The 26,442-nt window shown below is 39.4% G+C and overlaps 1 protein-coding gene across 2 annotated transcripts; it reads right to left on the reverse strand.

Moving 5' to 3' along the window:
* Nucleotides 1–213: 213 nt before the first annotated feature.
* Nucleotides 214–26,435, reverse strand: LOC132257271 (all trans-polyprenyl-diphosphate synthase PDSS1). 2 transcript variants are annotated; one of them, XM_059754110.1, is made up of 8 exons: nucleotides 26,094–26,435; nucleotides 10,489–10,656; nucleotides 10,068–10,210; nucleotides 9,263–9,404; nucleotides 4,351–4,440; nucleotides 2,980–3,111; nucleotides 2,721–2,915; nucleotides 214–2,648 (listed from the first exon to the last, which is right to left on the reverse strand). In XM_059754110.1, exons 1-8 carry the CDS (start codon nucleotides 26,316–26,318, stop codon nucleotides 2,427–2,429), a joined length of 1,317 nt encoding a protein of 438 aa, XP_059610093.1. In that variant the 5' UTR covers nucleotides 26,319–26,435; the 3' UTR covers nucleotides 214–2,426. The 2 variants fall into 2 exon arrangements, with proteins under 2 accessions (XP_059610093.1, XP_059610094.1); XM_059754111.1 differs by having other exon boundaries at nucleotides 9,263–9,401; nucleotides 26,094–26,433.
* Between the last annotated feature and the right edge of the window lie 7 nt (nucleotides 26,436–26,442).

Below are 26,442 nucleotides of genomic sequence, written 5' to 3' on the forward strand. Positions count from 1 at the left end.
GATCCGGCAGGTGAGAGTCACTTTGCGTCACCCAAGCTGCCACTCTCGCGAGAAAATCGCGACGGTCGCGCGGTGACTTCTTGAAAAAAGCGAAAGTTGCCAGGCCTGGCAGCAGCTCTCTTTGGACTGTCTCGTCACAGACGCTCCGGAGGAATACTTTCTGCACGCATTCACACAACTGGTGGCGTGCTCTTTCGGGTGTTTTGGCCATAATTGAAAAAAATGTAATGTTTATTGGTAGAATTTTGCTTTTCTTCAACATTATTTTTGTTACAACAAAGAAGAGATGTTACAAGGCTTAAAGAGACAAAAATTATTGCTTAAAAAAACTGAATATTTTTCTCTCTCTCTTCTATCTCCTTCTCTATGCAATATATATATATTTACAGAGACAATCTTTCTATCCTCTCTTGGTTATTTACACAAAATAAAAAGTATTACGCATTCACACACATCCATTCATTGGGATCTTTTTCCTCACGAAACTCCTCTCTCACAACAGCACTTCGTCTCTAATGGATTTTTCCTTCTACTTCTTCAAAAAGGTAGTTTAAACTAAATTTTATAAAATATGTTGCGTGTTTTCTTTCATCTAAAAAAAATTACCTTTTCAAATTATATGAACATAATATTTTGGAATCAATATAAATTTCTTTCCACTTCGCCAGCTTCTTTTCCACCTCCTTCGACTCTTCGTTAAATAAGAATAATACAAAAAAAAACAAAGAATAAACAGAGCTTATTAGACCTTCTTGTAAAGTGTTTCTTCTTCCCTCCAAAAATTTGCGTCAAAAATTGCAATGGTAACGAATCATTAGTACGTGAAAAAAATATACAAATTGTGTGTTTGTGTGTGGAAAGAAAAACCATGCTTTCGAGCTTACCAAATAATAAACGGAAGGGCGGGAGCGGAGACACAAAAAACTTACAGGGATGATTTATTTATATTGGAAATTACTCAAATTATTTATTATAATGACTAGCAATTGATTGGAAACTGCTAAAAATGACTAATTTCCTCATTGTGATTTTTTTTCCCACTGAAAAAATTTTATTTGACCAGCGCGCGCTCAACAAAATTTTACAAATTAATAAAAATGAATACAAAATAATCTTCCTCTCAAATTATTAAGAATATTTTAAACATTCTCTAAACTTCACATCCTAATAGGTTTTCTTTATCGCTACTTTTCTCCACCTCTCAAGCGTCTTTTTTTTTACACAATTCATTTTCTTCTTCTTTTTCCTTTATCTTTAACAAAAGTTAGAAATATTTCCACATAATTATCGATACTTGTCTGTCTTATACATGTCTTAGAGTAAACATCTATTCGCTCATTTCTTTCTCCACTTCAATTTTATTTACAGTGAACTTAAATATATAAAAAAATCATTCAAACATTTCACATTCTCACTGACACGATAGATAGTTACAATTAAATTGCAATTAAGAGTAAATAAGGTGATTATCTTCTCGAATTCAGTGTAAAAAGTGTACATTCAAGTAGATTTCTAATTGAATTATTTACAAAATTTACAGAGAATCGCTCAATTTCGCTGTTTTTCTTGCAATCTGTGCCGACGAGATGGACGAAAGATGGTGAAAATCATTGAATCTCTTCCTCAAATTCTACCAATGAAACATCTTGCTAAAAAATATCAATACAATGACACAAATATCATCCGCCCATCTCGCTATTTCCTCACGCTTTTTTTCTCCATTTCCTCCTCGACTGCTTCCCGCAATGTGACTTCTCTCTTTTTTTGTATATGTCTCAGATAGTCTCATTAATGAAATACTCGTGAATTAAATAAATAGTTAAACTCTTCATTAGGCGGCAATTGACTATTTTTTCTTTATTTGGGGATTTACTCGTGCGTTTCGTGGGAAGTCAAGTCCCACGCAATGTCGAAAGAGAGATTTATAGGTGAGAAGAAAAAAAAAATGGTCGATGTGTATTTTTTTCCCTCATTAATTGCCCTTTGCTTCCACAATTGATATGAAAAAGAAACATATAAAGTGTACCTTTTTTTGATCGCATTCATCGCACTCACATTCGGATTCGCACAATCGAACAGCATAAATTATAACGCTCTTTTTATATATGTATCTCTCTCTCTCTCTCTTCACACCCGCAAAGCGCACTACGAGGAAGTTTCGTGCATTTTTCGCCTTGTCGGATGTGAATGCGCTCTTCAACATCACTCTCGGGCGTCGTGAGGTGGAAAAACAGAGCCACAGAGCGCTGTCCCTCAGCCATAGTGAAATAGAGAGACAGTTGAATATCTTACAACACACGCACGCTCGCATCCATTCGCATCTCCACATTCACACACCATCCGCAGTCGCACAAGAGTATTCACCCACCCCACAATTGTATAATGTATGCTTGAGATAGTAAATAATAGTTGGAAAGAAGTGTTAACTATTTCATTCTATTCAGGACTAAATCGCCAACGACCACCAGTGCCTTCTGATAGGGCGACTCCGCCAATTCTTGTGCTAATCGAATCGCCTCAATGCAGTGTTTGCGCGCCAAGAAGCGGGTCTGCTCCAATCCCTGGGATTTGTGCACCAATTCGAAGGCCTTCTCAACATCGCCTGGCTCTTGAAATCGTCTCATTATCATTGGATTTAATTCAGGATACTGCAAAGAAATACAGAAGATTAAATGCAATTGAAAATCAGAGTCAAAAGGATCAGAGAATAAGACACTCACTTTCTCACAAGCGAAGAGAACTGGTGCCGTTGCCAGTCCCAATTTGAGGTCTGCCGCTGTTGGTTTGCCCATCGTTTCAGCCGTTGACACAAAGTCCAGCAAGTCATCCACCAGCTGAAACGCTAACCCTATGTTCCTGCCATACTGGAAAGCAATCTCCGAGATGTTCTCATCCGCATTGGCCAACAGGGCGACCTATATTGACACATCGGAGTGAGAAAAGGTCTCACAATTTCTCATAGGACATCTTCAAACTCACCGCTTTTAAAGCATTGGCTATCAGTGAAGCTGTCTTTCTGTATGTTTTGGTCAAGTAGTGTGCAAATCTCTCGTTCTCCGTCTCCTTGGAACCAAGCTGCATGAGTTCTCCCTGAACCAAGTCAGTAAGGATCTGAAGCACAGCGAGAGGGAGAGAGAGGAAAGAATACATGTAAAATTGACATTGTATTGCCATTTCGTGGCACAAAATTTATTTATGTAGGCCACAAAATCGATATCTTTTGCAGAAAAATGTGAGTGTGATTGACATTCTTTCACACCACCAGGCTTTAGCCACCGAAAGAGAAGTGAAGCAATTGTGAATAAAATTATTCGTATAAATGTCACAATTTCAAGAAAAATCAGATAACAAATCTGTGTGGAAAATTTCGTGGAATTTCAGATTGAATTTCACCGAAAAAAAAATTCAAGGGTTTTCATTTTATGGTGTTATTGGGAAATTTCCTGAAAAGCGCACCTCTTCCATCATCAGTTCAGTTCGCACGATGATCGCACAGCGCACAAGAGAATGTGTCAAATTAAATAAAAGCGCGCACAAGTTGAGGAATTTGCTGAAATCGAGGACATTTGAATAAATTATGTTTCATTATTTGTTAAAATAACGCCTGATTGAGTGTGTGTGTGTGCGCTCAAGAAGTATATTTCATCAAATACAACAATTTCACAAGTGATCCGCACGAGAAAATTCCGCGACACTCTTTGGCTCTTATAGGTTTTGTGGTGGAAAAATCATGAGAGCCGGACGGGACGAAAAGTAATATGAGGTTAACTTATTTGAAGAAGAATAAACGATTGATTGTTGACACAAGGTAACACGCCTCAGACTGTTGGCTAATTTAAAAGTCAATGTTATCTCTCTGTTGGCCGCGCGAGAAGGCGAATCTCGCCCATGTGAAACATCCCTGTTGGCTCAGACGAGGAAAAGACTGCGGCGCGCGATGAGATTCGCGCATAAGGAGGTTGACACGATGGTGGCCAAAAGCGGATATTGAAATTTCATCAGATGCGAGAGTGCGAGGTTGAAAGTAAAAGCCAACAAACACATCGTCGTCACTTTTTCGGCAACGCCAAATTTTACAAGACACTTTTGCAGTGTATGATTAAAAAAAAAAGAGAGACACGAAAGAATGTACCACAACTTGTCGGCCTCATCGTTGAAAAATTTGCAATTTAAATGGCATTAATAAAAAGAAAAAGATCTCCGCGAGAGGAGAAATGGAGGGAGAGAGACAGAGAGAGAGAAATGAAAAGTGAAGAAAGTCCGCCTCAGACGAGTTGGCCGAAAAAGATCGCATTTTCTGTCATCATTTCTCCGCAGAATTGCTTGACATTCATATCTATATATATTTACCTTACTGAGGGATATTGTGACGTCATCATGCTTTAGTCGGGCAATTGAAATGGAAGCTATGGCCAAAATGTAATCGCCAGCCATCGTCACCTGAAAGAGGAAGGGAACAAAAAGGCCAATGTTACTCACGGCGCTCAGCTATAAAAACCCATTAAAACAGATTGATATAAAAGTATTATTCACTCAGGGATATTGTCCAAAAATTAACTGACTTAATGCTGATAAATATCCCTCTCACTTTCCCATACTTTTTGGTTCTTTTCATTCACAATCTGTGGTGCAAAGTCATTCCCATCACCTGTGATTTAAAGCTCTCTCAAAAATCACGTGATTGCATTGACAACCAGGAATGCAATAAACTGTGTGTGTGCGCAATTTCTGCAATCAGAAAACTCTCCCACAGAGCACAACACTGCTGTGTGACCCAATTTACAACATTTGACGCACACAAAACCTCCTCAAAAAAACACATCATCTAATTAGAAGAAAGTTGCACCAGAAAAAATTTCTACAACTTCATTGCCAATCATTGCCAAAAAAACCAGCGCGCGCAAGACTCTCGCGTGAAATTTCGGAAGTTGGCAGATTTCCACCGCACAATACAGAAAATATAATCAGTAAGATTGCAATTAGCTTTGTACAGTTGGGGAGAATGCGTTAGTGAAAATTAATAATTTCCAAGTCTCCAAAGCATTGAAATATCTTTCTCTCTCTGCGCGAGATCGCCACGACGGAGAGAAACAGAAAGTGAGTTGCGCTGGAGGAAAAACGATGTGAGAGAGAATCAATGAATGAAGTCAGAAGGTGAGAAAAAAGATCTGCCAACAATCATGCGCCATCCTATTGGATAAAAGTGAAAAATTTTAAAGGTATTTATGAATGGGAAAAGAGATGATTGACCATGAGTGGTGTGGTTCGATGGACTTTTTTTTTCTAACCGCCACGCATTTGGATTTCTTCATATCTGAGCCAATATGAGAGACTCTCTTGGGCCAGGCAACAATAAATTCAGGTGTGCTCAATTGCAAATAACAAATCATGTGTGGAGGTCCCATTGGATTTGCAGAAAAGGCAAATCTCGCCAGGGCCTTGAATTGGCCATTTGGACAAGGAGAGGAAAACCTGAAAAGAATTTAATCGTATCGAAGAATAGAAAGTGGGGAAAGTGGTCCATAAGTTAAATGCCAGATACGAATTGCTTTGGCTTCTGATCATTTTGTGGACTCTCTGTGTTGTTGTGTTGTGTGGAATGTAAGCGTGCGCGCGCGTCACACACAGAGCCAAAAGCAACCAAATCAAGTGGCTCAGCGCCAAGAAAAGTCGTGTGTTGTATGCAGAGAAAATGAAGAAGTGTCGACTGGAGTGGAGGGAAAAAAAGCCGACCAGATGAAGCGGAAATCTCCGTGAATGCAAATGATGAACATTAGGAGAATTAAATTAACAGAGCTTCCCATGGGGAATCCCAACAAACGGCACACGTGGAGTGAATTGATAAGGAAAAACTCTGCCCGTCCCACAAGAAGACTTTGACTATTGCATCAACCCGAATCACAATTTCACAGAGAGAAAAGACTCCTCTCAAACGTAACATCATTTTATCACCACCAAAATGATGAACTCTTTGGTATTTGCGACGCGTCACCTCGACTTCTTCGCTTGCGTCTTGCAAGTCAAAAAATTAACGGTTGTCTATATATACAATTTATAAATGACATCGATTGTGTGTCCGCAATGATCAACTTTCAGGTCAAATCGAAGGGCTTCGCACTGCGTGTTCTTGTCTCTCTCTCTCAACTCCCGCGCGTCTCACTTGTCCATCCTTCTCTGTATTTAATATTAAAAATGAGACAAGACAAAATGTTATGCTGTGTGTGCCACTTATGCAAGAAAAACTCTGGAGATCGATGAACAAACCACGTAATCGACAACTTTTCAGCTGACGAAAAAATTACGACACACAAAAAACACTACCCAAAGATATGGGAAAATATTTCATTTTTTGGGTAAAGAAAAAAGAAATTCACCTCAGACTTTATAATTAAAGTATCGCGCATCTTTCCAACGATTAAGATATACAAAATATGAGCTCATCAACACCAAAGAGTCCTTCAGCGAGACATAAAAATCAGAGAGTCTTAATTGGGATTTCACTCTTGTTAGCACGCGCAGTGGCTTCTCTTCCTTTTGGCCAGAGAAACAATGTTGCACGAAAAATTGTCGCAATTGTTGAAAAAAGAAATACTATCTTGCCTCTTTAAGTCTTCAGTTGCAACTTTTTCAACCATATAGGAGACACAAATTCACAGTAAGACACTAATCAACATTACAAAATGCTGGTGTGCTCTTGTGAGGATGTTGAAATACGTTGGAATTTTTTTTTCGTACACTCTGCGCGGTGTGTCAATTGAGTGTCTTCTTCGTCACAACATCTTCTTCGGGGATATCGCGTCTAAGAAATGCTCATAGGCGTCGCCACAATGCAGCAATTGTGGTGGTCAGAAAATGCATTCGCGCCCCTTCTTTTGCACAATATTACCATTGCGCATTGGCTTTACTCGGAAAAATGAGCAATTGTGGAGAAAATGCGGAATTTTGAATGTGGGTTTTTAAATATTGGAAATCGTTTATTTTTCAATTTCAAACGCGCACTCATTGACAAACTGCCAAGCAGCAATTTGCAGCATTTTGCAGAGAGTCTACTTTCAAAAAATATGATAAATTTGCAAGGTCGTCAACCAGTCAAGATAAGAATCCACTTTTGCAATGGATCATAAAAATACCAACTCCTTTGAATTTGAATACAGCCACACAAACATACAATTATAACTGTATAATAGTAAAAGCCTTAACCGCTGCAGAGTCAGCGTGAGTTAATGAGCTTGAGAGATCAATCGTGGTGTCTTGCAATTGTGAAATGGTCACCCTTTTGAGGAGGGCCTTGAAACACTCACAATCTCGAGTGTATCTTGTCCAAGACATTTAAGATTCCCGCGTCTTCTAATCCCATTCCCGCGCCGTCACTCTCGCCCATCAGCATCAAACTGCGGTCAAGATGTGAAGCTGCGCGCGTGCATTGCAGAGAGAAATAAAAAGAGCGAATCACAGTGAGAATGACCATTCATCTTCTTGGAAAAAATACACGCAACTTTTATCACTTTCTATCTCCTTGAGCTGAATATCTCAAGCCACAGATTTCTATCATAATTCATCGGAATACCTTCTCGACTTGCGGAACTTGAACGCGTTTTTCTTTATTACAGTGAGAGTTCCAAAGATCATTTCCCCTCACAAAGATACAAGGTTCAAGGTCTCAGACAAGCACAAAGTCCAGTTGAGAAAAAGCATCGAATCAGGGCAAATAAAGCCTCAAATAGCGTCACTTGAATTCTCAGATTTTTCAATTAACTCCCAATGACACATGTGCAAATAGGAGACAAAATTCCCGGCAAAAGTGCCACTTGACTTCTGGAAAGATGACCTCTGAAGATCTGTACCAACAAATCTGGACATTTTAGCACAAACGCGCTAAATTCTCAAAAACATCGCACAACAACACAACACTTGAGTAAGGGAAAAATCCCCGAAGAATGACTCAAAAGACTCGAAGCGCGCGCGTGCAATTCAATTAAAACTTTCAATTGCACAAAATCCTGTTATTTGAAAAGTGTAAGTCTCTGTTTTGTTCCAATTGAAAGATCACTCTCGATGCTTCACGCTCTACATGCGACACGACCAAGAGCACACACATTGGATACTCGCGCGCACGCCCATGGAATGGAAAAGAAATAAAGATTTTTCTTCTTCTTCTACCATTCCATTTCGAAGAATCATATTAAATGAGATTCAACAACAATTAAATCCACCGAGTGAATTTCTTTATCTCCATAACTCTTATCGCGCACACACATCTCTTCGCCTGAGCATGAATTTTTCTCCCAATCCACCCTTTGTGGAATGCCATAACACTTCTCTTCATCTCCTCCATCATGAAAGTGTTGCGCGCGCGCGCCACACTTGGATGCACGCAAAGATCCAGAGAAGAAATTTCTTTTTCATTTGCGCATCTTCGAGGGCAGATTAAACTCCATCCATCCACTCGATTGCCATTGTTATTGCGCGGTTTTTTTTTTACCATGAGAAAGTCACAACATCTCACAGTCTTTTCTTCATCATCACCTTCTTCTTCTTCTCCTCCAACACCCATCGACAATTCTCTAATCAAGTTCATGACTAAATTGAGAAATTTCATCATCTTTGAACCTTCCAATCTAACATTGTGCATTCATGACATTATGATTGTTGGTTGCCGTTGGCTCGAATGGCGAGAAAACAAGAAAACTTGTCCAAGATGTGTGTTTTTTCTAGCCACATCCATTCGGCGTGTATAACTTCTTAATGGGAAGGCGTACGGAGCTTGAAAAAGACGATGGGGCTTTTGACTACGAGAAAAAAAACAGAGACTCAGCATAGAGCAGCGAGCTAAACTCAAAATTGGTGCCAATGTGACTATAATTAGAAATATTGGTTATTTCATCATATTCACCAACGACCGGTGACATACACTTGGACTCTTGTATTATATGTGGTTTAGATGCAATTACGCCACAATAAGCCGGCCACCAGCGCGACTGTTTGTATGGCAAAAGAAGTGGCAAGGTTCGGAAAATTGTGGCTGAAAATTGCAAGGTATAGGTCTTCACTGTCGCTCCGCCGCATGGCAAACTGCGGCCAACCAGATAGGAATGGGCACAACTTGATCATTTTCTTCAATCAAAATGATCTTGAGACTTGCCACAAGATGCCGATGGGCATCAGTTGTGACCAATAAGCATGATTGATTATTATTAACATCTTTGCATTTTGGGGACATTCAAGAACAACATCAACATTAGAAAAAATATCTTCAACTCACCTTCTTGTGATTCCACAGGATATTTACACTGGGCTTTCCCCGTCTGCAATCTGACTGGTCTATGACATCGTCATGAACTAAACTAGCCGAGTGTATCATTTCCGAAATCATCGCCACTTGTCGCTGGTTATGCAAGATGCTACTGTCAAGAAGAGGGAAAACATAAGTGCTGCGGTCGCAATTAAATCTCCCCCATTGTCGCGCGCAAAGGTTACTCTTCATTGTCTCATTGTCCGCCCAAAATACCCCCCTCACCCGGCAGTACACATTTATCACCAGCATAGTCAAGGTCCATGTGTTTATCAACGCTTCTCTGCCTCGCGATATTTCTTCCCCTGATGACAAACAAACTTCGCCAACAACACACTCTTCACGCCTCTCACGAGCTCTTGCAAAACCCCCCGCCGACGCCGAGAGGCGCAGGAAGGCCTCTCTAGAGCGACTTTAAATTATATGAAAAATTATTCATTGATGATTTAAAGAGATCATAATTGTCATTGATCATTTTTTGAGAGAAAACATTGACCACACATTTTTTCTGCTCATATTCACAGAGACCTTCTCAATCACCCGCCCGCGCCCCCACCCAAAATCATCCATACCCACATTCACACAGCATAATTCGTGAGGAAAGTTTGTGTTACATTAACAATATTGACGGCTTCTCTCCTTCCCCCCTCCTCCCCATTCGATATATAATAGACTCAAGATCAACATCCACGCGAGAGTTTGAAGCACGCCGCGTGAAAAGCCATCAAACGGTCCTAGACCTTAAAGATCCCCGAGAGAGAGAGAGACACTTTACCTATTTTCTTTGTTCTGGATGTGGTAGTTGATTGCTTTTGCCATCAGAAGCGTCACCATAGGACGTAGGGCTTTGCCCTGACCATCAAAATAGTATGAGGCGATTGTATCGAGTTCTGGCTGTTTCGTTCCATTTGCCAACAACTGCAAAAGAGACACGAAGAAGAAGAACATCATTTCACTCTCACAGTTCTCATAAACTTTTGCAGAACAGCACGCAAATTGCCACACTAATTAAACATAAATCTTTTGTGTATGTGAAAAAAAACACACATCAGTGACAATTACGTCAACTGAGTTAATTTCTTGTATCGCCCAATTCACGTTGGTCACAATGTCAAAGTAAAAAAAAAAGGTTGGAACAATTGAGTCGTTGGTTACGCCAGTGGCGAATTTTCCACTGATAATCACGGCCAATTTACCTGTCGGATATCATCGTAGATGAATTTGAGTTCATCCTCAAGGAGGATATAGGGATCCACCTGCACTTGGTAGTCTCTGACTGGTCCTGCCGGCTGCTGTGTGTGCACCGAGCTGTACTCACGCATGCAAGGATGTGTGATGGGCAACAATGGTTTTGCTGTGCATGGCTGCAAGTGCAAGAAAGAGAGAGAAAAAAAGGCGCTCATTAGTCAGGAAAAAAGAATGACTCAATTCACCCAAACTGGGGCTCCCCAGGCATTCACTTTCTTCACTCTTGAACACGAGGTCATTGATCACCGCAAAATTGCCCATTGAGATTTTCCTTAAGTATCGAAACCGATAAATCAAATTGAATATTTATTGGCTGCTGTTTGAGCTCTTGATTGGATAATTCGTCGTGGGTCAAACACAGCTTTTCATGTGTGATTTTCCATAAGACATTTATGAGCGATTGATTTCAGTTACGGGAGAGACAAGTCACTTTTGGACACTATCAACCAGTTTACCATATTTATACCGGTAATCTAATTCACATTCTTCCCGAAAAAAAACACGTGGCTAATGCATTAACAACGTAAAGTACACACAATTATGATGGGAAATTGCCCTGAGGGCTGGCAAATGATACGCATTAACCAACAAGGATCTCATTCAAAAAAAAAAACACGTCACTGGAAATACCAGTGAAATGAGTGAAATTCTCAGTGGAGCCATAATTTGCTGATGCAGAGAAGGTCAGCGAAGAACTGACACATATATTTGTTCAATCAACAGTGAACGAGTTGCCACTCATTCGCATCTTCAGTGCCCCCCAGCACAGCGACGCTTCTGAAGGTGTCCCGACGTATGCATTTAATTGAGGAAGTGCAGCACACGCCGTCAAATATGTGCTTTTGCATATTGTGCACATATTGAATATTGGCGTTATATAAAATTAATAATTGTTGCAACATCAAACCACCTCCTCTGTGCTGCTCTTTAAGAGAGACTCTCCATGTACACACAATTATTGTGCACTGGGCAACACAAGTGATTATCAAATAGCACACAGAGATATTGAATTTACCATGTGTGAGCACGAAAAAACGGCGATATTGATTAAGAAAAAAAAACGACTAATTATATAATGGAATCGATGAGTTTTTTTCTCCACTCTTTTGCTCATTTTAAAATTTCATAATCCCAGACAATCAGTGTGCTAAACAAAAGGGTATGTGAGCTGAAGGATTTTATTCAGTGCATGTTTGGCTGGCAAGACAGAAAAAAACCCGTGAGTGTTTTTGCAAATTGCGCGCTCTGTGAGCTTTTTCTTCCCTTCCATATACTTAATGTGCCCCAATAAAAAGAAGAATGAAATGGAAAATAAACACATAATCGATAGTGCACCTGTTAAATTGAACAATTTTTATTTTCGTGCTTAATGCAACACAGCGAAGAACAGGAAAATATAATAATTCAACGTTTTATCAAGCAATTCTATTGTTAAAGTACTCTGGAAATTGCTATTAGATAAAGATTTTATTTTGCAAATCACCGACCAAGAACTCCTCTTTTCTTTTAATGCATCCTCTCTGTTGCAATAGATTAAAAACTTAATGACAGCACACAAAAGTATTCCTCATTAATTAATAAATTAAGGGCGACGATTGTGAGGAAATCCAGAGAGGTTTCTTCTTTCACCACAAGCACTTCAGAGAGCTGCGTCAGAAATGGCATCATCGTATAGTATTTCTAGATTGAGATAAGATACGGAGACTTGCAATTGTACATCAATTCGAAATTCCATTTCAATAGATATCCACTCAACCGAAAAACTTGTATTTAGGCATGTTTCCAATGATGGAATCAACACACAGTGGCTTAAGCAATTATTAAATCATTTCGGTGCTCTCTCAACTTCACAGTTCCCGCAGTCTTCAGCCCTTGGTCATTGACCTAGTCTAGATGTTTTAGAGAGTTTTCATCCAAATTACACCCGAATTGAATTGTTTTATTGTCCCCTTCGTCATAATTGCTGCCATAATATTGATATCAATTCGCCAAATTATTCACAAACTCATGACTTTTAACAACTTTATGACTTTATGGATGGTTCATAAATGTTTCCAAACACTCGGATTGTCTCTGCAAAATTCACCCAGCACAATTAGAGTGACCATTCGGGTGTTGAGAAACATAAATTCTACATCTATTGTGCATGTGAATTGCCATAGCTCTGATGAAACTGAATTTTCCATATCGATGCGCGCCTCTTCGACTTGCATTCTGTGGACAAGGTTCTTGTACACCGTCGCCACACCTTGTGATGCACATCTCTGGCATTTTATTTATCACCTCGGCCACGATAAAGTATCGCTTGAAACCATAAATGTGCGTATAGATTTTCATCTCCTTCCCACCCAAACTGGACTTTGAGCCTTCGACTTCTTGCAAACACATGGCAACCAAACGAGAGAAATATTTGGGTTATGATCAGATAATTTATTCATGAGGCAATCTCTATAGAACTGTTATAAAAATTTTGTATTAATTCCAAAGTTAACCAGTTTCCCATCCACACTCGCGTGAGTGCATTTAACTCTTGAGAAAATTCACCTGCGCATGGCTCAACATTGACTCTTTTTTTTCTACCTCTCTCCATCACCTTATATTCTCTCCCTGTGTTGTGTGTGGCCAAATCTCGCGGCTCTACCAAATCGCATTTGATGTGCTTCAGATTCAACCGCAAATAAAGACTATGATTTGCTTGAGATTTTTCCACACACTTCCATCTCTTACACATGTATTTTCCAACGCTCTGTGTCGCAATGCAATGTTGCGAAAGAGGCGGCGAAAAAGGGTTCGGCTGGACTCACACACCCGCCAAATATCCGCATAATAGACCATCAAAAACTGCGACTAAATGTGAACACCTTGTATCGATTTCACGACCCGCTCTTTACTCTCTCGTGACTCATAAAACACATCTTGATTGCACATTCGGAAATGGGAGCTCTTCTTCACAGAGACGCGCGACGCGCTTCTTCACAAATGACCATGACTGCCTGCCCTCAAGATTGGGAAATTATCCACATAATTTCGCTTTGTGACATCCAATAAAATCCACACATTTATATATATTTATTCCCCTCACTCTCCGCTAATCTTTGGCATCTCGCGATGTGCGTAAATAAATGAAAAAAGGTTTTTATTATATGTATAGCAATATTGGCTTGAGCCCATAGAGTGAAGAAATCGAAGAAATGACAACATTGTCACCTCTTGACAATCTTCATCAAAGGTATTTTGTCTTTTATTGCCTCTTGCCACATTTTCCCCGAGACACAGCCAGTCAATAAAAGAAAAATGAGCTTAGCACCCGAAATGGAGGTGTAATTGCCACCGTCTCAATTAACTCCCGAAGAGACAAAACCCCGAAAAAATGCAATAACTCATGTTTTTGCCACAATAAAATTAAGCCCACGTCACTTGAGAGCTCCAAGAAAAAAAGCTCCTTCCCCACCAGGCGTCTCCACTGCAGTGCACACTCGCATGTGGAATTTGTGTGTAAGATCAATTTCACAGCTTCTTAGCGATGACAAAAGCGTCACAATAAATTAAGTTGAACTCTTTAATGCGATAGTTGCAGTGCATTTTCGTGCACAGATACGTTTGTGGGTAATTTATTTAATTTCTCTCTCTCTCACTCTTTCTCATTGAATTTTACATACACACAAGTGTGTATTTGTTGTGTATCAAAGTTGGCTCAAAATGCTCCCCAACAGCAAAAATTATGAAAGTATTTCGCAATATGTTGGTGATTTTTAGCTTGAAGCAATATATCGAAATGGAAAATGCATTCACTAAACCATGCTATGGAATGGCAGGGGAGAAAATGCGAAGAAAACAGCATTTTTCAGCTGAAAGAAAATGCTACACAAATTTTTACGCATATACACTTTTTTCCCCACTCAACTAGTCGTTATTGTTGAATTGAAAATCAAAACACATGTTTTTCCCTCATAAACAATACAGTGCATTTTTTTCCTTCCTCTTTTGCTCGCTGTGATTCTTTTGGGGGCAAAATTCTGCACTATAATTTACTGGAGAATTGCTGTATTTTGTGAGCAATCATTAAAGTGCGATGGACACAGAAAGAGGAATTTTTAGGGGTTTTTATTTAACATTTTCAAAATAAAAAAAATTAACATGGTAATTGCAGTAATTTCAACATTTATCAACCTCATAACATTTTGAAATCCTCTTGAAGCCTCATTTGCATTGATAATTAGTGCACTCAGCAAAGTTCAAAGCCCACTAATCGCATTTTCTCTTGCAGTTATTTTCAATCCACTGCCAACATGCACATAAATACTCAACATATTGCAGCATCAATTTATACTGGATTGCCTGGGATGGTGAGACTTATTGTCTGGCACAATTACTAAATGAAATGGAATGCAGTAGCCTTTTTCAGCAATACAACTACATATATTTGAACTAATAACAATAATTCCAACCATATGCAACTCTTCCCATATGGATGTGGCAAATGATCTCGAAAGAAATTAATTTATTACTTCTCAGCGGAGAGAAATTATGTGGATGTTTCCTACTCAGACGTCGCACATTATTATGTTTTTTGCTCAACAACATTGTGCAAGTCTGCTCTCCAGCAGAAGAGATTAAGTGCTTTTTAATGATATCGCCTCCACATAAAATGCATCTCGTCGCGAAGGGTAATAGTTCAAACTAGAGCCACATCGCGGCACATCACGGAGTGGGTTTGGGTGAAGAAATACATCCCAAGAAAGAGAGACAGGTGATGGAATATCGTTCCAATTTGTCTTATTTTGCCATCTCTATATTGAGAGGCGCGCGCATACCATATAGATGTTTATATGTCTTTTATTCACTTTCTCTTTGAATATCTGTGTTCATTGTGTTTTTCTTCCACTTCACACAACAACATCGCCTTTTAAACTTCACTTCTTCATGTATCGATCGTAGAAATAATCACCATTGATTGGCTTTTGCGTGGAGTTCTCTTGCACTGAAGAAGTCCCAGAAGGAGGTTGAGAAGCAAAAAAAAAGAAAAACACACTCTTTGGCTATATTTAAAGGCAAAGCTGTGAAACTACACAATTGAGGGTGTTTGATTAATCTATTAGAATATTTATCACACTTAAATTTTCTTTTTCACGCACAAGACGAGAGGAAAAAGACATGAACGCGTGCTTTAATGGTAAAGCCAATCATCACTGACATTGACACAATTTCGCACACACTGTGTGTGTGTAATATAGAAGAGATCTTCTTGTGCACCATTAGCTCCACTTTTGAAAGTTAAAGTGAAGCATTTTTTTTCTCTCGACCGAGGAAGAAATCTCTAAAGAGATTATTTGTTTGGGGATATATTTAACGTGTATAGCAAATTCCATTTTGACGCACACACAAAACTCTAGCCCAAGACATTCCATGTGAAAGCTGGCTCAATCTGCGCCAAGGTGTAAATTTTGATCGTCAACACATGACGAGATGGAAGTGAGAGACGCGCTCATGACCCGAAAAAAAATCAGCTAAATTCACCACAAAAATCCATCCCGCGGGTTTCCTTCCTGTTGCCCCATTGAAGTCTTTCGTTTGCACGTGAGCTTTTGCCATTTCACTGCGCCAGCATTCAAGTGATGACACGTTTTAGCCTTAATCAGCACATGAATTGGTCAAAATTTCGCGTGTGCTAATTAATGTAAAATGCACCTTGACACTAAAACTCTTAGCTTGTGCCGTTTTTTTTTTCTCCTCTTCATCTTCATCACGCAGTAAACTTCCTCAAAGGCACACCATAAAGCATATACAGTTTCTCTCCATTTCATCAAACGCCACACAGACATTTTCAATCACGACACTATTAAGTTCACCATAATTAGAGGTGAATCGAAACATCTTCACGCACCAGAGATGAGAGAATTGTGAAATACCACAAAACTCTCATGATTTGTTACAAGGATAACCCACAGTAGTTATTGTGCAAAGTGGTCAGAAGCAAATCACATATTGAAAATGGTATTAAATGATGGTAATGTGGAGGTGGAAGAGTGAAAATTTTGCGTGCTAAGACATCAAGTTAAATTGATTAAACATCCACTTATGTGATATTTGTTAAATTATCATTTATGAATGAATTTTGCAAGAATTCACGCCTTTCGACACATCCAGAGTAAACACAAACTCTTGCGCGAGAAAATAACTTTTGCGCGCGTCAATTTGCATCTTATTGGCTAATTAGAAATATTTTACTACAAACCATCAATGATTCATTTCACCTTCTTCTCCCCCATTCAAGAGACTTTCTGGCATTCTGCTTTGCCAAGCAAAAATTTCTCAAAAAGCCGCGCACTCATTAGCATAAATGTACGAAATTTTTTCGTCCCATACCCAGGAAAAATTCTAAACAAGAAACATGCAAAATTACATGCTTGAAGAAAGATATCATTTGTCAGTCCATTTTTTGGAGGAGGAAAGAAAAAAAGCACTCAGAATTCGCGAGGTGAGAGACTTGATGTCACGTCTTCGCGTCAGAAGAAAACCCGCGCTACAGAAGAGCGTTTCGTATGCGGAAATCACCGAAATATTAAAGTAAATATTGTATGAGTGTGCAAAAAAAAGAGCCAACAATCTCTCGCGATGGATTCCCGTGTCAAGTAAAAGAAGGTGAATTGTAAATGGGAAGAGTGAAAAGAGCGAAAAACGTGCAACAATTCAATATGCGTCCTATGTCATCATTTTTATGGTAATAATATGTGAAACACCTTGAAGCACAAATTCCTCTTCTGGCCGCATCTTCAACATACAAATACTCCCAATTACATATTCATCGCAAGTCTACAAGTCAAACAATTCCACACAAGTCAGGAGATTGGAAATTACATATGTGCGGACAAATCTTCTAACTGGCCGTCAGAACATCTCTTTCGCGCGCGCACAGTTGTATCATTAATAAATATCCCAGAGACACACTCTGTATGTTCGGCAGGCATTTCGCATAAAGACCACTTTGGACGATGTCTTGCATAAGAACACTCTTTTTACAAATTAATTTACACAATTATTTACATATTATTTCAATCAATTCCCCAGCGACAAAATTATCTTGACATTTCATATTATCTTATTGTCTCCCATTCACGCAAATATTTCTTACATACGCTGGCCAGCTTGACAGCAGTGAGACATTATCACAAAGTAAAACACGTAACATCAAGTGGATGTGCTATTAAAGAAGTTACACGGAGAATGCTACTTAATGCATTCCAATTTTGTAATTTTAATACACTCTCTCGTGCCTTCTTTTATCACACCTGCAAAGCATCTCACAAGCATCTTGTTTGCTCTTCACCACCGTGAGAATCTCTGCCATAATCCGAAACATCACTCTTGATCTCTTCTTCCTCGCGCACAAGTTCAATTGCGCGACAACACGAGGCGAATTCCTCTCTCTCTCTCTCGCATCGCCGAGAAGATGTGGAAGGAAAGGCAAACACATAAAAAATGTATTATGTGCAAAATAATAAGGAAATATTTGATATGAATTAAATGTTTAATTCAATTTAGCCATTCATGTGCGATCCGTGTGCCGCTGTGTATTCATAGAAACAGAGAAGAAGAGAGCAAATAGTCAAGTACACTTTCGCGCCATCAAACGAAAGTTCCTTCTCTCAAATCCCCCGGCACCAATTCACACACATAAAAGTCACCATAATGTCATGTCCCAGCATTATCACAATAGAGGAGTTTACAAAAATAATTTAATTCCTTCCCACACCTTATTAAACATCTCCTCTATCCATCATCATCATCACATAACACCCAACGATTACTCATGATTTTGTAACTGATATATTGTCTAATTCGCGCCCCCTTTTCACCTCCCCCCCTCCCTTCTGGGCAATCCGCGATCTTTTTAGCACGTGTGCAAAATTAGACTCACATTTGGCAATTCACCTGCATCTCCAACTATTTTCACACGACATGCAATGACAAGAGAGTAAAAAAAAACGTGTTGCATGAAAAATCGTGATGATTTTCACCACCTTGAACCCAACGACATTCAGCTATTGCACCTTAAATACAAAACTGCTTCCAATTCAAGCATTATGGCAAGAAATCATCTCATGTTCGCTGTGTTTGCCTCTCTTCTATATATACACCAATATTGCTACTTCAGTGATCATTCCCAGGCCGTGCGATTCGAGAGGGAACCCAGAGAGACCCCGCGAAGGGTGATTGAGTAACTGATTTCGTGGCAGCTCGGAGGGATTTCACATTGGCAGCATCTCTGCAAATTCGACGTTTGGCATTAACAAGTGTGTCGACGAAGCCAATAAAGTCCTCGCGAAATTTTCACACTCTTCGGAAGCCGCAACAGTTTAGACACATTGCGTAGAGTTTTGAATCATAAAAAGACAGCAATTGATCACCCGTCAAAGTAGATCAGCAATTTCTTATGGCAGGCCAATTTCCATTTAAAAGACAACATCATTGTACTTACAAAGAGTGTTGTGGCACTCTATATTCGGACAATTGACATTGAATAACGTGCCTCGAATTATCGGTGGTACACTTAATCGCTTCTTTTCACTAATGTTTCTAATGTTTTTCAACTCATGCGTTCCACTTTGATTGATTGCAATAAAATTGTACATTTCACCATTCAACCATCTGTCAACAGCAATAAACCCACAGCCAAGAGGTTCACAGAGAGTGAGAGATACGAAAAAAATGTATCAAATAATGTGAGGTACTAAAAAAAAGTCTGCGATTATAATTATTGTGATTGAATATTTCCTTAATTTCGTTTATCACTCATTCATTTGAGAAAAAAAAACTCTTTTTTTTTCTGCATCTGGCGGTAAAAGTTTCCCAGTCCGCCCTCAAATGAAAGAAAAAGAAAAAAAAGACCAACGCGCACTAATTAATACTTCATTAAGTAATTGTATCACAATGACTAATGTATTAGCCGTGATTTTTCATCATTCACATGACGAATCACATTTTTTTTATTCCTCCTTTACGCACAATCTTACACCTCTCTATGAAAAATGTATTTTCCAAGACAACACAAAAAAATAACTCAAAAATTTCTTCTTATGAAACATATCCATTGACGATATAATTTGAATAAATAATGATGATCTTCTCTTTTTACGATTCGAAAGTTTTCTACTTATATTGCGTTTTTCTTGTGCGCGGGATTCAAACTGAAAAAGGGGGAAAAAATTGGAATTAGAGAAAAAATGACTGAAAAATTTTCCCTTCTTGTTGCTGTTGAAGAATCTCTTATTTTAAAACCCAATCGAGTGATTTATTATTCTACATAGAGTTTGTAGAGAGAAAAAAAAATTAATTACTAATCACACAACGATGATCGTCAAATTTATGTCAAGTGAGAAAAAGTGAAAAGTTGTGAATGAATCTCATGAATTGAGGAGTAGTGTGAATTTTTTCTCCCACCGCCAAATACAATCCGCATGTCAATCTGGTGCGAAACGCACATTAGCAGGTCAATGAGAGTCTCTCAAGAAATTCGACAGACAAAGAAATTATCAAATCCACTCGCGCAAAAAATTGTTTAATTCATCAAGAGAAAAATCTTTCGAAAAATCCACTTGAAACACAACACTTTAATAATATCAACACACATATATTGAGACACTTTTCCTTCTTGACCATTCAAAAATTCCACTTTTGCGCAATATTCTTCAATCCAGTTTTGCCTCTCAAAAAAAAGGTTAAATTGTGCACTTTTGAGAGAGCTTTTGCCCACGATCAATGCACACTTTGACTTTAATAGTTATTTGGGAAGCTTTTCGATTAAATCACAACACAATCGAGCTTTCAGCAACAGGTGGAATTTGTAATTTAAATAAATCACGCACAATTTTATTCCATGCCACTTGCTTTTTCCTCCTCCTCTTCCCCTCTCGATCATTGTCAATGCGTCTTCCTTATACATATGCATATTGTACACACTTTTCACCGCGCCACGGAAGTTCATTGAGACCTCCTCCACGTCTTTGAGGCGCGTGCTCATGACCAAAAAGTCAAATTGGTCGGGCACAAGGGTAAAACGAGCGCAAGAGCGACCAAAAGAGAGTCGCCCCAGAGAGAGAGAAGGTGAGAGTGAAGACAATTGTGAATGCAAGACGTCATTGCCATTTATTGTTGTTTGATCGCGAGGAATGTGATTTCTATTTGATTGAATTAATCAGAGAGACAGCACTTTTACCCGCCAGGGGTTCACCAATCCAACAAAAATACTCATCCTATTTTCCAGCATCAGTTTATCAGTTCATATTATTATGAGGGGAAAAAATTCAGCAAAAAAGACAAAATATTGTGGCTTTAATCTCCCTTGATTGGTCTGTCATTAAGCTTCAGTCGTGCAACAAAACATTAATATATAATTAATATTCATGTTGATTTAATAAGATGGAAGTTGCATTATGTCCACACCTGAGAGTCCATTCAGAAGTGGATTTCATAACACTCTTCACACAGCTGATCCCCAAGCATTTTTTTTTACCTCAAAAGAAAGTCCACAACAGAAACTAGAGCAGAGAGTGAATGTTTTGTCTCAAACCCTTGCGAGTCTTGTGAGAAACCCCTTCTTTGTGCGCAAATCATCTTCAAATAATCTCTAAAATTGCGGAACAAAATTGATGAAGGAAATTTTCCGTTACCACACTTTATATTATTTGTCTCTCATTTAATGCTTCAAGAAAGAAAAAAAAATCATATTGAAATGAGATTCTGGGACTTTTTCAGTGTCTCATCGTTCAAGAACACCAAACTCAATTGGTCTTCTCTGCTAATTGTACAGCGACCAAAAATTAAATATTTGCATTTCCAAGTCAGAAGAAGTGAACAGAGGAGTGAAGAAAAAAGACTCATCAAATTTTGACGAAGGTCTGTATCCAGTGGTGTCAGTGAAACATGAAGTTCATAGATCATTTGCTGCCACACCGTGGCACAAGGCAAAGGTATGAATATTTTATGGGGTTTGCAAATTCAATCGCACAATCAATATTTCGACCTCTGCGGGCACAACACCGCACTTCTCAAGTGCCCATTAAGCTGCGCGGCGTTCTTCCTCTGGGCAAATCTTTTCTGCTGAAACACACCCGAATATCTATGCTGCGGTGTGTCTTATGTGTGATTTTAAAATATTCTAAAGTCAACATCACATAACTTGAGGTATAATTATCATTTCAATTATATAACCATTGAGAGACAGAGAGAGCAAGTTTCTGAGAGTCCCAGATTCAACGGACATATTTCAATAAAACACACCATCGAAGATATGCTTCTCCAACTTCATCGTCCAAATTGCTGTGATATTTTGCGCCTATAAAACCAACCGATTAGCCAATGATGGCATTTTCCGTGATGCCCTGCGAAAAGTGCGCGTGCGCGCGCGCGACTCCCAAGCCCAGAGAACAGGAATATTGAACTCTAATGGCATGAAGAGAAGGTGTCTGTCGAGTGAGAGTTTTTCGAGACTTTACTTTCAATCTCATGGTGCAAAAATTCCACCTCTCACGTGCACCAATCGTGCCTTTTAGCAGGTTGTTTGCTCTTTTTTTTCTGTGCTTCACTCTCAACTCTCCTCGCGGACCAGAATCGCCCCCCTCGGCAAAAGCACACCATCGACTTGCCATGCCAGTCAAGAAGGTAATAAACCAGTGAATTTTCTCGCTACGGCCTTGATTTCGTTAAATTGCCGAAAGTAGGTTAACTTCTTCACCAAAACCACCGATGGACTTCTTTGACACTCTCGCTTGGATATAACATATGTTGAGAAGCACAGTGCAAAAAGTCCACCGCTCGCGTTATATATCTCTCGATGCTATGCGCAAATTGCTATTTGCAGCACCTTTTTTTTCCTCCACGCTCACACTCTTCACGCCACCTGCCCAGGCTCTGAGCCTATGATTTATATGCTATCACTTGGCATTTAATTGGCGACAACAGAGTGCATTTTGAAGAGAAAGAAATTATTTCAGCCTCTCACAGCTCAACCACCAGGCGTCCCCACTGACTCTTCCACCCACAAAACACATTTAGTGATTTAACACACCAATTAAATCAATGCTATGCGCAATAAAAATAGACAATTTTCACACAATCAAAGTTAAACATCGTTTTTTGGCCACTGGAGAATTGAATTTTTAATGACCTTTCAATTTTTCACCACAGGAAGACGCTGAAAACATTTCCCAACTGATTTCTTAATGATTTTCCCATTCATAATCTTTGCTGTCAAGCTCAAATCCTTGAATTTTCCAAAACATTTCACCCACTTTTACTGGCATTCAATTAAAAAGTAAAGATTTTTTTTAGCACATTATCACCCTGTATATCACCGACAAATCTCTCACATTTCACGTTCAACGAATTTAGACACCATCAAAAGAAATCTCTTTATGCCATATTTTATCATGGCCAGAGCGAAGCAAAACTACCGAGAAACTTTGCAGGTGTGATTATTGGCTATGATGCCTGTTTTTTTTGGAAGAAAAGTGCAATGATTAATTTAATTGAATTCTTTCTCTTCGCCGAATATTTCAGAAATGAAACATAATAAAAAAAATATATATCGTCTTACTCTATTTCAGATAATAATTGGTGTGATATTTAGTGGAAAAAAAGAGCATAAAAGCACATGAGTTATATTGGCTTTCTTTCCCTCCTTTTGTGCACACACAGAGAAGAAGAAGTTGAAGAAAAAAAATGGTTTCGAGGAGGAGTTTAGCAAGACTATATCTTGTTGTTTTCTCTTTCATCAAAACCATCGGGGAATAGAATTCATATATGTGTCTTTAAAATACATTATTATAAAAGGAATTGCACAACTTTTGTGGGTGCATAAAAATTCTTCTCGAAATTATTTCACCTTCCACATATTGCTGCACAATGAAGTGGCTTTTTGCATATGCGCCGAGATCTCTCAATGGGTTTTGATGATTGCAATAATATATTATATTGAACAAGTCCGCGCGACTCACAAGCATTCTAGGGAGTGTGAGTTTGCCGTTTCCTATTCACCAAGTCCTAAAGACACAGCGCACGATGGCCATCAAAAGCTCTCTATGTATTCTCTTCACCTGAGCGAATGATGAAAATGTGACATCATCACCTGCCCGGAATACGAAATGATATTTGAGTAAATATTTCACTTGTAATGTACAATTTTTATGTTACATCCGGATTTGAGGAAAATACAGGTATTCTTCTTCTTCTTCATCTTTTTTCTTCGCCACACGATCGCATGGCAACTTCTTCATTCATGATTTTGAGAGTTTATCCATAGGAGAATCTCTCGGCCAAATTTGTACAAATTCCAATTGGCGATTCCTCACCAAAGTGAATGACTATAAAAGAGAGAGAAAGAGAGAGAGAGAGAAGGGAGGCCTGAGGAGAGCATGAAAAAAAGAAGATTTTTCACGCCACAGAGAGAGAGAGACTTAAGCAAACATTATCAATTCTAATTAACATTTTCTTTCGTAACCGTACCGAGTCTGCAAAACTAGCTTGAGAGACGCTTCGACGGACAGTTTGGATAGAGACAATATTTAACTTATGCGGCCATTTATTTTATTAGTTTTCTTTTTGTTGCCTCGTCTTTTTTTCCATCACCATATATACACATCTTCAACACCTCCAACGTTCGCCCATTTGATCAGTGTGTATTGATTTGAGAGAGATAAGCAGATGCGATTGATTTTTCACACACACACACACAAACACACTTTGGGGAAAATCTGTGCCATAAAAACTCAAGCAAAAATAATTTGTTGGAGGCAATAAAATTGATTTTTATAGCATTTTCGGGCTGAAACACAAGCATTTGCAGAAAAACGATCAATTGTGAAATTGAAGATATTCAAAACAAACAATTCATTGCATAACATCAAATGTATAACTGCGTCTTCTGGTCATTATCTAACTTCACTCTTCCCTTATCGTCTCAGACTTCTCCCCATAAAATTCAAGGATACGCCAAACTCCACTTTTCATCGACATTTTCGCCGCTTTTTCCCACACAAACACGCCGCGCGCAAAGTGCATTGAATAACAACTTTGGGTTGGGTCGCACAGCTCGAGTGTCTCCACGGGGAAATTTGCATCAATTTTGCATTGATTAAAACCGAAATTTTATAAGCGCGCACAAAAAAAAAGAGGCAGCCAAGTGTGGCTGGCGAAGATGCTTCTTGTCCATCCCCACCGGGTCGAAAAATCGAAAAATTTCTCTCTCATTCACAACAGTGGTGTGAGTGAGTGTGTGGTGGACTTTTATGATGAATAAAAGAGCTTTCCATTGGATTTTTCTTTCACAACCATATCATATATAGTTCGATATGTGTCTTTCTCCCCAGCACACACTCAACGACGCTGACCGTACGCGAGGGAAAAAGCAATATCGAGCTGTGTGTATACCCAATATGAGGCGTAAGAGCGCAACAGACACCGTCTAAATATATGGGATGGAAAAATATATGTATGAAATAAAGAAAGTGACGACGAAAAATGTTATTTAAAATTGAGAAAGTCGCGGGCAAGTCACAACCACACAGACCCATCCAACTTTTATCGCGCCACACTCTCGCCCATGGACACGCGACAGGCTGAATCGCGAGCGATTTTTCGAAATTAAAGAAAAATAAAAAAAATCTTTATCATTTTCCCCATTTTATACACCAATTTTCGTCCACTTGTTGGCTCTTCTCAGTGGCGATAAAATCATTTCCATCTCAGCAGGGAAATTGCGTACAATAAATCTTATGCAAATGACAAGCCGTTTTTTCCACCACCCGAAAGTGCGCTGAGGAAAAGTCTCTGTCTCTCTGTCTCTGCATCTCTTTAAGCACACGGTGACTTCAAAAAGCTTCTTTGGCACTCTTTTATCTTTGGGTAGTCAACGCGGAGTTAGATAATCTTTTTACATTATATATTGTCCATTTATTGATTTTTTATCCACCTCATTCGTACAAATATTTATCTGTAAAAGTGAAAGGAACTCGAATTTTTACATAATTTTTCATATCCAACGCGCTTTTTATCGTGAGCGCGCGCGACCGTTTCAGAACGGGCGGGATTTTGGGCGCACTTTTTCAAAAATGTTCAACACCACACGAGCGCGCGCATTTCGGCAGCCCTGCACAGCGAAAAATCGCGCATTTCCCAACCTCTTTCTCTCATCTCTCGCTCTCGATCTACTTTTCCATCCCTTTCGCATCCCGTATTTTCACTTTGTTGGCAATTCGTGGGTGGGAAAGTCACTGGTCATTTTCTCATTTCGTCACTTGAGCCGCGAAAGGGGGTCACAGATGATGGAAGAGGTGCGAAAGGAGGCAAAGTGCAAAAGTCGTTATGTAACAGGATTTGTGGGAAGAGTTTCGGACTGGAATGCCCACCTGTAGGAGCAAGCAGGGAGTGTGGCGGCACCAGGGAGACTTCCAGCACTCCCTGGCTGTCCACCCTCCCGCCCACTGGGTGGCCAGGCTGAGCCAGGACGACCTGAAGCAGGTCAAGAGTTGTGGTGGTAAAAGAAGATCTCTCTTACCTGACGTAAGAATTTTCCACACAATCCTCTGAGTGTCTGTGGCTGTCCGGAAGCTGATGAGTACACTGTGGCGGATGGGGCTGCGAATCGCCGACGGGACTGCTGATAGTAGTTTCTATTGTTACTTAAAAACTGGCACAATTTCTCTTGCACTCGGGTGGCTACCCGATTAGAACTGATACACGCCATAGTCAAAACAATTGTGAGACGATATGTCGTGTGCATTTAGCACGGGGCCCCCAAAGTAGAGGCCCTACCACCACTCCACACCACACGGTTCCCTACTCCTCTGCAGCGGCAGAAGAAGAGGCACAAAACGAGTAAATGCCGTTGATTCAGCTGATTTTGA

This window comes from Phlebotomus argentipes, unplaced genomic scaffold, assembly GCF_947086385.1.
Source record: "Phlebotomus argentipes unplaced genomic scaffold, Phlebotomus argentipes genome assembly contig_42, whole genome shotgun sequence".
Lineage (NCBI taxonomy): Eukaryota > Metazoa > Arthropoda > Insecta > Diptera > Psychodidae > Phlebotomus > Phlebotomus argentipes.

Bases quoted from the DNA above. Each gene is read 5' to 3' on its own strand.
- LOC132257271 (XM_059754110.1), bottom strand. From the start codon at position 26,318: ATGCACACGACATATCGTCTCACAATTGTTTTGACTATGGCGTGTATC. The intron at 10,657-26,093 runs GTAAGAGAGATC...TTGCACTTGCAG, and splicing joins GTGGAAAATTCTTACGTCAG to CCATGCACAGCAAAACCATT. The intron at 2,916-2,979 runs GTGAGTTTGAAG...GTGTCAATATAG, and splicing joins TAGCCAATGCTTTAAAAGCG to GTCGCCCTGTTGGCCAATGC.